This window comes from Agelaius phoeniceus, chromosome W (assembly GCF_051311805.1).
Source record: "Agelaius phoeniceus isolate bAgePho1 chromosome W, bAgePho1.hap1, whole genome shotgun sequence".
Classification (NCBI taxonomy): Eukaryota; Metazoa; Chordata; class Aves; order Passeriformes; family Icteridae; genus Agelaius; species Agelaius phoeniceus.
Genome location: NC_135301.1, coordinates 5,578,738 through 5,591,988, shown reverse-complemented (window position 1 = coordinate 5,591,988; position 13,251 = coordinate 5,578,738). Strand labels below are relative to the sequence as shown.

At 36.2% G+C, this 13,251-nt stretch overlaps 1 protein-coding gene across 1 annotated transcript in view; it reads left to right on the top strand.

Annotated features, from left to right (window-relative positions):
- The window catches only part of LOC129133650 (nipped-B-like protein), a 129,946-nt gene that overhangs the window by 76,086 nt on the left and 40,609 nt on the right, over positions 1 to 13,251 (top strand). The window contains exons 10-14 of the mRNA XM_054653276.1: positions 6,372 to 6,554; positions 9,294 to 9,491; positions 9,638 to 9,709; positions 9,794 to 9,883; positions 11,846 to 11,949. Of these exons, the coding sequence (XP_054509251.1) occupies positions 6,372 to 6,554; positions 9,294 to 9,491; positions 9,638 to 9,709; positions 9,794 to 9,883; positions 11,846 to 11,949 (647 nt within the window). The remainder of the gene's footprint in view (positions 1 to 6,371; positions 6,555 to 9,293; positions 9,492 to 9,637; positions 9,710 to 9,793; positions 9,884 to 11,845; positions 11,950 to 13,251) is intronic.

Here is a 13,251-nt window from a genome sequence, read left to right as displayed (position 1 = left end):
GTGTGATGCTGGTCAGCAGGGGACTCTGATCACCACGGAGTGAGATGTAAAGACGTACTGGAGCATTTTAAGGGAGAGCACAATGGAAATGATGAAATTAAATTTTCACACTAAGGGATAGCTGAAAATTTTCAGCTTTAACTTGTAAGCTATTCATCAATCACAGGTAGTCATGTGGCCCTTTGCACTGTACTGCCTGCATGCTATACTGTAACAGTACTGAACTAGTTTTAAAGAGTGTTTATTTTCCAAACATCTATATAAAGCAGGGAAATACTTTTATCCCCTCTTTTTGTTTTAGTTCTTAATATAAAATAGAACCTTATCTGCACAAGTGGTTGTAATAGAATTAAGCTGTGAGTCTGTGCTCTTGTAGTTACAATGATACAGCTATCCAAGAACAAGAAGGTGGCACTCTTGTTATATAGTTAGAGTATATTTTATTCGATTTAGCAGAGTTTAAAGGTTTGTTGAGCTAATCCAGAAAGAAACTACTTTCCTTCCTGTATATATGTCTGACATGGGACATTTTATCAGTGTAGTTATAACGATGACCCAAAATGACTTGAAAGAGTTAGAGAGTAACCTAGTCATACATAAGGGAGGTAGACCTAAAACCACTGGAACATCCTCTATCAAATGCTCGGAGAAGGCATGCAAGGTGAGTTTGGTATCTGGGAAGAACAGCAAGACTGGATATACTAGACATTGGCAAAATAAGAAGAGTCCAGTAAGCATTTAATATTTTCTGTGACTAAAAAGGAGTGAGGGGAGGGCAAAACTGAGCTGTAATATGTAAGTTTTTATTTTTAATGTCAAAATGAAGATGTGTGGCAATTCATTAATGTTGAAGTTCCAGAATGTAGGGAGTGGCTAAACTTAAATTTCTAAACACTGAGAAATACAAAATTAAGATTCATATCCACACCCCAAACAAGTGTCATTGTTCCTTCTTAAACCCTTGTGTGTTCCTTTCTATAATGTCTTGATATGTGGAAAATTTTGCACTTATTTCAAAGTAATCATATAAGCAAACTGATATGGATTGTTTCCACTGTACTAACCCTGTCTTATGGAAGTAGCAAATCAGAGTTTAGGTTTATAAATATTTTCAAATATTGATGATTTGTCAATTAATTGGAAATTACAGCAAAATGTAAACCATACATCTGCTTTCCATAGTTTGAAAAGCAAAATAAATAATTACTGAGAAGATTTGGTTTTGATTTTATGGCAGGAACAGCCTCTCTGATCCTGGAAAGCTGACCTAAGCAGCAGCAAGCATCATCCCCTTTTCCATAGCTGCTTGTTTGAAGTTACCATATCAAGTCAGGTGAAACTAATATGAACACACTAATTGTTATGTCAAAATATAGTTGTGCTTTCCATACTGAATGGATCTAATAAATGTCCAAAATAATAGGGTTTTTTTGGTCGTTTTTTAGGTTCAACCTCTCTTGAAGGCATTCTGGTGATGGGTGCATCTGCCTGAATCAGGGAGATGTATTTGACTTCAAGGCAAAGCTATTTTGGATCATTCTAAAGATTAGATTTGCATAAATATTAGCTAGAGACTGTTGTACAAACTTGAAACCATCCATCAAGTTATGAACAAAAAGCAGTGCTGAATTCGAATTACAGCCTTGCCTTGCCATTGCTTTTCTAAGCCATACATGAAGAAGGGTGTTCTGGTTTGAAAGCAAAACCAGTGAGAGACTCCAAGTCAGAAATACCATTTATTAGGAAAAAGGAAAACCAAAATACATGCAATAATACAAAGGAAAAACCACTGACAAAGTCAGAATACAACCTGACACCCTGTTGGTCAGGGTGTTGGTAGCAGTCCAGTTGGATTGGTGGCTGCTGTCCTCCTGGAGTGGCAGATGTGGTTCTGTTGGAGCAGGGATCCTGTAGAAAGGGTGTAGTCTTCCTCTGAAGATCCAGGGGAAAAGACAGCCATTCCTCTGGGAATCCAGTGGAAAGACTGACTGTTCTGTCCCAAATCCCAGATTATATCCAGGTGGGGATGCTTAGCTCCTCCCCCCTGGGCAAAGCATCTCACAATGGGCTGATATCATTCTATGAGTCACGGGTGAGTCCTTGATTGCCCATTAAACAGAAATGGCTCCCTGAGGGAGTTATCTCTGAGTCATGTGGCAAGACATTGATGGGCCCATTAAGAGGAGATAAGGAAAAACAATGCCCCTCCTGATTTCAGCAGCTCTTGAGGATGGGAATAGAATACATCTTTATATTGTAACCTAGGACAAAGGGAAATACTATATCCACTAGACATTTATAGAACTCTTTTCACTGTACATGGCAAAAACCCTTTGAAAAGCTTCCCAGATTAAAACATAATATGGGACGAGGTTTACAGACCTCATTTTTAGTTGAGTTTCTCTGGCTGGTTTTTAGCTGTATTATATTTTGTCAAGGATTGCTTGGTGAGCAACAAGCATCTTGATGGTTAGTGGATATTCACTAACAGCTGAAGATTCTAGAATATCTTCTCTAAGAAATCTTTTTATAATTGCAATAAAATAAAACCAAGCATATGTTCTTCCTTCAGCAAGCAACTAGTAAGTCATGAACAGCATTACATAGGTTTAGAAAAGCACTGAAGAAGTGGTTGTTGATATATGTGGTTCGTCAATATGAACTGTTCTTACAGCTACTCTGATTCATCCTTGAGTTTCGCTAATGTGGAGTTTATCAGCATTGTGATTCCTTACAGTGGAACAAAGATTTGGTTGTGATGGCGTTCTTTGTGGGTTTTGTTTGTTTATTTTAATAGTAGCAGCAGCTTTGAGAGTATACTGAAATGATGTCTGAAGAACGCTGATGCGTATAGTCCATTTCAGGCATACCATATATGCTGATCGTGCGCATTGCAAAAATTTGAGTTGTTCTGTTGACAAGGAAAGTTTTTCAGAAAGTAGAGTAACAGGAAAGTAGGTACCAGCTCTTCACAAACTTATTAAACAAATTGAAAAACTTAAGTTGATCATACATGTTTTTGTAGATGCCTTCAAATGGTTTTGTGTTCTATTGTCTTTCAAATGTTTTTGAACAATATCCTGTAAACTGAAAAGACATTAGTATGGGGTTTATAACCTAATGTTTGTTGCCATGTGACTGGATTCTTATGGTGAACTGGATACCTTAAGTATTTCTCTATTACTCTTTACAAATAGTACATTTATTATAAAATATGGAGCTATAAAAATGGAATTTAGTAAGATGTTTCTAGTGAAGATTGGGTTGCCCTGACTCAAAATAACATAATTAATAAAGTAAAATATTTTTAAAATCTTGACTGAAGTTTCACAGTATATAGTATCCCTGAAATTCTTCAGAAAGGACAGGGAGTCCTTTTCCATGTATATCAGAATTATTCATACATGTGCAGTCATGCTCAACTCCTGTGTACTGCATGAGTAAAACACTTTTTAGATTTGGTTATTTACAATCCTCAGCAGCTAAGGAAACAGCATTCAGCAGACTCATTCCAGGGAGCAATGTGACAAAAACACTTTATAGATCGATTATTGAGGTCTTTGCAATAATTTATTGTTCTCTTTTCTGCTATTCCCTTCTTTATTCCAAAAAGCTTTTCATATTCCCTAATAAAAGAAAAAGGGGGAAGCTTATATTGTCATCTGAAATATCTGTAACCGGAGAAAGTACAGTTTAAGCATTAGTTTAAATTATATTGGAGAACATAGAATACTTAGAACTTTGGAAAAGGAAATAAAGTTATTTTTCCAAATATTTACAGTACTTGCATTTTTATTTTTCATTTATGTACTTGCATTTTTATTTTTCATTTATGTATAATTAACACTGTGGTAATTGACTTATTTTTTAAGATTGAGTAGTGTTCTACCTCCAGAACAAAATCAATAAGGAAAGCAAGAATAGATATTCCTTGGAGGTATGAAAGTAGTAGCTTGTGATTTTTTACTTCTTGTTTTGGTGAGTGGGTTTTTTGGGTTTTCTTACTTTAAATATATCATTTTTTAGTCTTACCGATATGTTCTTTGTGCACAGTATAAGGAAAATAAGAATAAGTTCTGTTCTAACAGTTCCTCAAAATGTTCACAATCTTAAAATTACATCATTAAACATTCAGGCATAGTTTTAAAACTGAATTTGATATTGGATTGAATTAGAATTTGGTTATGGAACTCTTGCCAAGATCGGTATACAATCCATTACTGATTTGTTTCCTTTTCTTATTTCCTTTCCAAGCAATCTGTCTTACTAATTATTCTGGGTTTAAATTTACTTTTCATTGTAGACTAGGAGAGACTTAAAGATATATTTGTAGAAAAATACTCCTGCTAGTGTAAGTGCATCTAGCCCATCAAGCATTTAAGCATCTGTACGAATCATAACGCAAATTTCGTTCCTTTCCTTGCAGCTGGTTTTTGCAGTATATTTCGCCAGATTTCCTATAGGCTTTATGCTCTTATGTATTGTCCCCCTGATTTCAATGAAATTACCGACAGTGCGTGGAGAACCCGTGTTAAAATAACCCAGGATCTGAGGCCCTCTAGCAATTTCACCTGTAGAAATTGTCTTGAACATGTATGTGCAAATTTTCCTCTAGTCTGAAGCTGAATATATGCTCTGTTCAGACATTGCATAGGCATGCAAAGAGTATTAGTGTAGGGATACCACTGCTCAGACATGGCTATGCAGTATCCAGATTAGACCTGGCTGGCATCCAGTCAGCTGCCGATGCGCACAGAGGAACTGATCTGTCCATGCTGTCTTATTTCTGACAACCTTCAATCTAGTGCCCAATCCACGAAGACTAATAATTTCAAAGCGCCATAGTAAACAACACCGTGAAATGTTTTCTAGCATTTTTAAAAGCAATATTATGGATTTTAGAACTTTGTCAGGTGGTGACTATCATAGGATGGAAATTAAAAGCAAATAAATGAGTGACTACAGCATGGGGGAAGCAGGAACAACTTTTGCTATCGTCAAATAACTTTTCCTACCTCAGTTTGAAAACTCCAATATTTTAAGTTAAATCCTTTTTAAAATGCACTTAAATGGGATGACTTGATGAATATACCTGAGAATTGTAGAAAAATAATGTTCTGATCATTAGTTTCATTGTAGAGATATGTGAAACCAGTAATATATGAGACTTTAAAAACATTTTATTACTGGAAACTATTTTCTCTTATTCAGGCTCTTCTAATTCCAGTTCAAGTTGTTTAAAGTGGGGGAGGAACTAAACTTGGATTAGAAGATGGAATATTTGTCTAAAATTTGAAATAAATTCTAGAAAGTTATGTTAGTGATATAGTTAATGTAATTAAAAAGTGAATTATCATCCAGAAGATGATTTCTTGGAGAATTTGTGTGTATATAGCAATTGGCAGGTGATTTTCTCTCTATTTCTTGGGAAGGAGAGAGAGGCACTTATGACAAAGGCATTTGTTCTGTTGTTGGAAAAAGGTTAACAGTTTAGTCCAATAATCTTGAAATCTGTGCAATAGGTTCTTTGATAAATAAAGATATAAAACAAACCCCCAATAAATACTTTTGAATTAATTTGGTTTCCTTGTGTCACTTGTAAAATATTTTGACTGTAAATTCCTTTATAGTGACCATATGGGCCTAATCATAGTTTCAAAATGTGCTGAGAATCATGTGATGATATCTAAGTATTTACCTCTGTGGAAAAGAAAACTGATGTGTTTCAGCTTGCTGTTTTTCTATATTAAATGAAAATATTTCAATTATGTTTTGTAACAAAATCAAGCAAAAATTTGGGTTGCATTATAAAACTACTAATAAGAGGTAAGAAAAAAAAAATCTGAAGCAGAGATTGAAATGTCAATGATTTTGTCTGTATTTAGGGATAAGACCCCACAGATTCTGCCACAGATTGTCAATAACTGCTGGAAATAGGAAGATTACACTCTTGTGTGCACTAAACAATTTGAATGAGAATAAACAGGACTGTTAATTAGGCATAATGAATCCTTAAATTACATGCACTGTTATAAAACCTGCTGAATTCAGAGAATGAACCAAAATAAGACTAAATTTTGTGGAAATAGAGCAAGAATGTCTTTTTACAAAGGAAATTCACCAATTTAAATTTGTTTATATGCCTAACAAAATATTTTATTGAAGGAGATGTGTATGCAATATATTGTGTTAATTTCTACTTGCAGTGTGAACAATAAATGCAACTGTCAAATACATACAAGTAAGTATATGTCATTGCGCTAATATTTATTAGAGGATATACTTTAAGCAGTTCCTGAGAAAGGACTGTAGTGTTGAGCCTTTATTATTATCTTCAGGTTCACATTTGTTCTTCTTCTCTTCACTAATAGGTAGCATAGATCAGTCAGTGTTAAAGGAATTACCTCCTGATCTCCTGGCAGAAATTGAATCCACCATGCCACTTTGTGAACGTGTGAAAATGAACAAGCGCAAACGTAGCACAGTTAATGAGAAACCAAAATATGCTGAAATCAGTTCTGATGAAGACAATGACAGTGAAGAAGCTTTTGAATGTAAGTAGTACATATAAGCCCCAGTGGCTGTTGAAATTCTTATATGTGGAGTAAAGTAACTTATGGAAAACTTTCACAGTAATTATATGCTTTAAGGGATTCTAGGTTCATTACATCCACTCAAGAGATCTGGTCATCTTTCTAAACAATTCATTGAGGACATCTGGGTTAAAAATAAATTATAATATTTCTCAAAGGATACTGTAAAACTGAATTCAGGTAAAACAAGACAAAATGATCAAGAGAATGAAAGATCTGTGTGATGGTGTTCACAGGGGTTTTCGGATGAGGGAAGAGATGAGAATCTTGACTCCATGTTTCAGAAGGCTTGATTTATTATTTTATTATATATATTACAATTAAACTATACTAAAAGAATAGAAGAAAAGGTTTCATCAGAAGGCTAGCTAAGCTAAGAATAGAAAGGAACGAATGATAACAAGGGCAGCTGTCTCGGACTCTCTCCGAGCCAGCTGTGCTGTGATTGGCCATTAATTACAAACAAGCACATGAGACCAATCACAGATCCACCTGTTGCATTCCACAGCAGCAGATAATCATTGTTTACATTTTGTTCCTGAGGCCTCTCAGCTTCTCAGGAGGAAAAATCCTAAGGAAAGGATTTTTCATGAAAAGATGTCTGCGACAGATCTGTGACAAGTACACCGAATAGATTTGTAGTGTTACAAATATGTATTTCAGAATTCTCTTGGTTGTCCAAAATTGAACTTTAAAAATATGGAATAGTTATTGTTATAGAAGATAAATTTCTTTGAGTATCTCATGAAGAAAGGGCATTTCATTAAATTAAATTATGAGAATTAAAAATTGATTAAATCGCATTCAATGAGTGATAACTGTGTTATTGCATAAATGTTTGGCAAAGTTTAGAAGGAAATTGGATGTTTATATTCTGAGTAGCCTTTATGTATAAAAATTAATAGTAACTCTTTAATATTATTAGTACTTACATTTTAGTCATTTTTATCTGCTTCAAAATAAACTTTGTTGAGCAATAACTGATTGTGATTAGCTGTTCCCATGTTCATATTATTTGCCTTGCAGAGTCAGCACAACTGTAACATGTTCTATTTTGTTGTGCGGCATTGATAAACTGATCAGTTTAAATTTCTGCTGGAAAGCAATATTGGAAGTTACTTTTCTCATGGAGATATAGCTGGGGTCAGAATTTGTCCTACAGAGCATAAATTGATACTGATGATTTGTAAACTGCAGAGATAGATTTAATCTACCTCCACAAAATACTCCCTCATGGGGGAAAAGAATCAGTTGAAATGTGTAAAGTCTTTTCCCATAAACCCACTACTTTTCTTCTCCAGTATGCTCACTTCAGTTATCCCAGACAGCTCTTTGTTTCTTCAGTTGCAATTAACTCTCAAACGTTTTAAAATTCAGTGTTAGTAGCTCAGGCCTTGTGAACACGACTGTACTGTCTCCAGAAGCAAGTCTGATCCATAAGCAGAACACCTCAAAAACATGAACTAAGTTATTACCTTTAACACTTGAACCACCTCTGCGCAGAAGTTTTCAAAAGTGGAAGCCCTCTAGGGTGCAGTGCAGAGCATTAGTATCACCTCTTACTCAATATTGGTTTCCTTAGTTCTGAGCCTGGGCTGACTATTGACTATATCCTGGTATGTTTCCTGTTCTTCTCAATAAACTGGGGTTGTGGAAAGAACTTGTCAATTCTGTTCCAGTTCTGTCTGAATGCTTGGAGCCATTTTGCTCAGAAACGACCCACTGTACAGTCATACCTCTCTAAACTTCAGGAGGCTTTGGTAGAGACACAGAGATGTCAGGGCTGCTATATGCAAGTTCACATGAATAATAAACTCTTCTAGTGTAGAATGTAATGTTTTGGAGCCATTTTGATCTTCATAGCAAAGTCTGCATTAGACATCTCCTTGCTTTCCTGTTACCTTTGATAATGGAGAGTTGGCTGATTTCATGGATGAAATTACCTCCTTTCTCCATATCCTTTTTCTATTACATCTTAGCACTCTTTGCCCTTCAGGACTATATTTGAAAACAAAGAAATCTCCATTCTCCTCTACACACACACTTTATTTCCACCAAGTTTCTGGTTTTGTATAGAACATTTGTCCCAATCTTTCAACATTCAATTGTGCGAGGCTTTTTGGTCCTAACTGAAAACTGATTTTAATAACCTTCTGTGGTATATACTTGCTGCATGGCCCAGGATTGTGACTGCAGCTTTCTCCTTTACACTGAATCTCCTGCAATATATATCAAGACAAAATTTTAGTTGTCTTGGCAGAACAGAATATCTTTAAGTAACTAGGTTACCAAGTCTCATTGGAACTCACTGTGTTAGATGGGCAAAGCAATCACTGAATTGGAACATGGACACCAGATAATAGAATTTAGACAACCTTAGTGTTCTGTTATGAAAGGATGCAACTTATTTTGATTTATTCTACTTTCCTTTGTGTAAAATGACAAATTCCCTGTAAATTTTTATTTTTAAATGTTTGCTCATCTTTCCCAGTTTTAGGTACTTTTTTCATGTAATTCAAAATTGTTAGAATTGTAGAAATTGTTAGAATAATGCCATACCAGATTTTTATACGATAGTTTTAGAGTGTTTGCTTGTTTTACAGAACATCTATATGATAGTATTTAACTTGCAAATGTATAATTTTTAGCTATTAAAAGTAGAATTTTTGTCCTTATAATGAAAATGCATTTTATTTCTAGCTTCTCGTAAAAGACATAAAAAGGATAGAGATGAAGCTTGGGAGTATGAAGAACATGATAGAAGAAGTTCTGGTGACCATAGGAGAAGTGGTTATTGTCATGAAGGAAGGAGGACTTCTGGTAGTGGCCGTTATCGTAATCGCAGTCCCAATGACTCTGAGATGGATGATTATTCTCCTCTTCCTAGCCTCAGTGAGGGTAACTGATGGTTTTAAACAAATAATTTCTTCCATAATACTAGTGCATTTTAAAGGATATGTTAAACATTTCAAAATAAACATCTTTACATGTAATATTGAATATAAGCATAAAAAGTGTAAACAATCCTTTATTCTCTTAATTAGTAGCTAGAAAAATGAAGAAAAAAGAAAAACAAAAGAAGAGGAAAGCTTATGAACCTAAACTAACACCTGAAGGTAATTTTAGAATATTTATTTTCTATAGTTTGTATTTTATGGTTTGTATATAAAATAATTATATATATATTTCTTTTTCACCAGAAATGATGGATTCTTCTACTTTCAAAAGATTTGCTGCTTCAATAGAGAATATTTTGGAAAATTTAGAAGACATGGATTTTACAGCATTTGGTAATATGCCAAAAATTTTCAAAATGCTTAATTAAAAACACAAGAAAGTAATTTGCATCTCCGTATTTTCAAATTTCCTTCTTTGTGATTTAATAGCCTGTGAAACACCCTGTGGTATACCACATTTATATGGCTTCTACCTTTAGTGGAGGCCTTTACCTTTCCAATTTCATTTGCTACTACAGGAAAAATATCCTTCCTCCCTGCAGAATCCAAAAGGGACATAAATCACAATGAGACAAATAATAGTCTCTTGGAGTGGAAAGGATACCTCTTTGGGACATCATTAGGGTATCTTCTGTCAATTGTATCTTTGTAAAGAATGCTAATGTAAGATGGCTGGATGCCAGGCACCCACCAAATCCTCTCTCTCACTCCCCTCCACAGCTGGACAGGGGAGAGAAAATTCACAAAGGGTTCATGGGTTGAGATAAGGACCTAGAGAGATCCCACATCAAATACCATCACAGGCAAAACAGGCTTGAATTAGAGGTATTAATTGAATTTATTGCTAACAAAATCAGAGCAGAATAATGGGAAGTAAAATAAGACCTTAAAAACACCTTCCCCCCACTTTCTCAGATCTGCCTCCTCCCTCCCAGCGGCACAGGGAAACAGGAATGGGGTTTATGGTCAGTTCATCGCCCATTGTTCCTGACACTTCTCAGGGACAGGAGTTGGAGTCCTTCCCCTGCTCCAGCATGGGGTCCCTCCCATGGGAAACAGTTCTCCATGAACTTTTCCTACATGGGTCCTTCCCAAAGGCTACAGTTCTCCACAAACTGCTGCAACATGGATCACTCTTACATGGGGTTGGTTTCAGGCACAGCCTGCTCCAGTGTGGGTCCCTCACAGTCACAAGTCCTACCAGGAAACCTGCTCCAGTGTGGGCTCCTCTCCCCACGTGTCCGCAGGTCCCTGCCAGGACCCTGCTCTAGCACAGGCATCTCACGGAGTCACAGCCTCCTCTCAGGCATCCCCCTGCTCCAGCATGGGCTCCTACACAGGCTGCAGGTGGATCTCTGCATCCCTGTGGCCCTCCCTGGGCTGCAAGGGCACAGCTGCCTCACCATGGTCTTCCACCATGGGCTGCAGGGGAATCTCAGCTCTGGCACCTGGTGCACTTCCTGTCCCTCCTTCTGCACTGACCTTGGTGTCTGCAGAGTTGTTCCTCTCACATATTCTCACCCCACTCTCCTCTCACCCCAATTACATCTGCACAATAACTTTTTTTTGTTCTTAACTACATTATCCCTGCGGCATCACTGCCATCTCTGATTGACCCAGCCTTGGCCAGTGGCAAGTCCATTCTGGAGCCAGCTGGCATTGGCTCTGTTAGACATGGGGGAAGCTTCCAGCAGCTTCTCACAGAAGCCACCCCTGTAGTCCCCCCGCTACCAAAACCTGGACATACACACCAAATACACCGGTAATTTCTGAGGCACATAATTTTGCATCTGTTGTGGCCTTTGGCCTGACAGAGATTGATTCTTCAATTCAGCAGCAGAGTGCTTATTCTCTTATGGATGGGGCACTGAATCACTATGCTCCTTACCCATTTCAGTAGAAACTAAGCCAATTTAGCATAAGTGTCATATGAAGTAGCTCAGGTTGACCAACATGACTTTATTTTGAAATGGATAACAGATCATTTGTTAATTTTTTTATAACTAGAACAAAGGGAGCAACTTAATAAGCAAATCACTACAGCTATGGTGTCTACAACCTTGGATTAAAAATATTTTTAATCTATGACTTTCAGTCATATTTAACAAGTAGTCATTTTAACACCACCAAAAGTTGTCATCATCACTCTTCATTAGATGGAACTATGATATGCTAGCTATTTGGAAAATGAGTCCATTTTCTTCAGTTGGCTTTTTCATATTGACTCTAAAGTACTGGTTTCCTTGAAGTCTTATTAGAAATGAGATTGATAATTTTTAATTAATTTCTTTTAAGGTGACGATGATGAGATTCCACAAGAACTGCTACTGGGAAAGCATCAGCTTAGTGAGTTGGGGAGTGAATCTGCAAAAATCAAGGCAATGGGCATTATGGACAAGGTACATCTTCATAGTATTTAACTCTTTTTGAACATCATTAAATTTCGTTAAACATACAAAAAATTGTGCCCCCTCTAATATTCCACCCTCTTCAGGTGTATCTGTGACAAATCCTGTGAACAGTTGTGCTTCTGCTGAAGTGCTTAAAAAGTTCCCACATCTTAACTGTTACTGTCTCTGAAGCCAAGACTTAAATGGTCCCCTGTGTTAGGGCTGACTCAGAGCGCTATATGCCAATAGGTAACACATGCCTGAGCAGTAAAATCTAATAATTAATCTACTTTCACAAAAGCACATAATTTGCTCCTTACAGCTACTGTTGAGCAACCACAGTAAAAAAGAACCTGCTGGCAAAGCCAAAAAATCCACCCTTGCTGATATATGCCATTAGTGCAATGTAAATATCTGATGTCCATCCAGCATCACACTGAGTTGCCCACTCCCTTCCTCTCTCCTAAGAGTCCTTTCAAACTTTAAAGATTTAATGCTTAAGCTGATAATAAGATTAATTTTTTGTAGACTGCATATTGTGATTTCTTTTCCATACTCTTCCCACCTTCTGTTCAAGTGAACTTTCTGTTGGCAAAAACTGTTGGTATCGCACCTTTAGAAACAGTATTCTTGCTTTCCTTATCTTCCTAGAACTATTGGCTCTGGGCAGTCTTGTATTAAATTCTTACTTTACCTCCTCATTACCATTTTTTATGTTTATGAAGTGTCTGTGAAGCCACTTATACAAGTCACGCTAAAGGGTTTTCTTTAGTCTGAGATTTAGATGTTCTTCATGGCTCTTTCTTTGTTCTCTCTACCTTCCTTTGTAGCATGATATTAGCCTGAGTGTTTCTGTTTCCTGATAGTTCTCACCCTTAACCTCTGTTACCTGTTTTATTCATATACATACTTACATTTATGCATAAAATTAGAATTTTGTTGCTTCTAAAGGTGAGCACCAATAGTATCCGAATGAATGAAACTAATTCTCCTGGAGTTTAGCGTATTCTACAGATTATTTAATTGCAATTCTGTAGAACATCAGCAAGTGAATTTGAGTTACTTTTTTCAACATGCTAATTTTTAAAATGAACCATTATTGAGAATATGTCTCCTTTTTATTAGAACTCAAGTATCAGGGAATTTTATTTCTGCTTGTCCATAGAACTTGGATTTTGTCTTCATAAAGATCTATATAGTCAGCTAGAATTTGGGATTGATACTCAGATTTGGTAAATTTCTGTTTCTAGAAGCAAATGCAAAAGCATACAACTATACAACAATAATTACAGTTATGCAATTTAAAATACA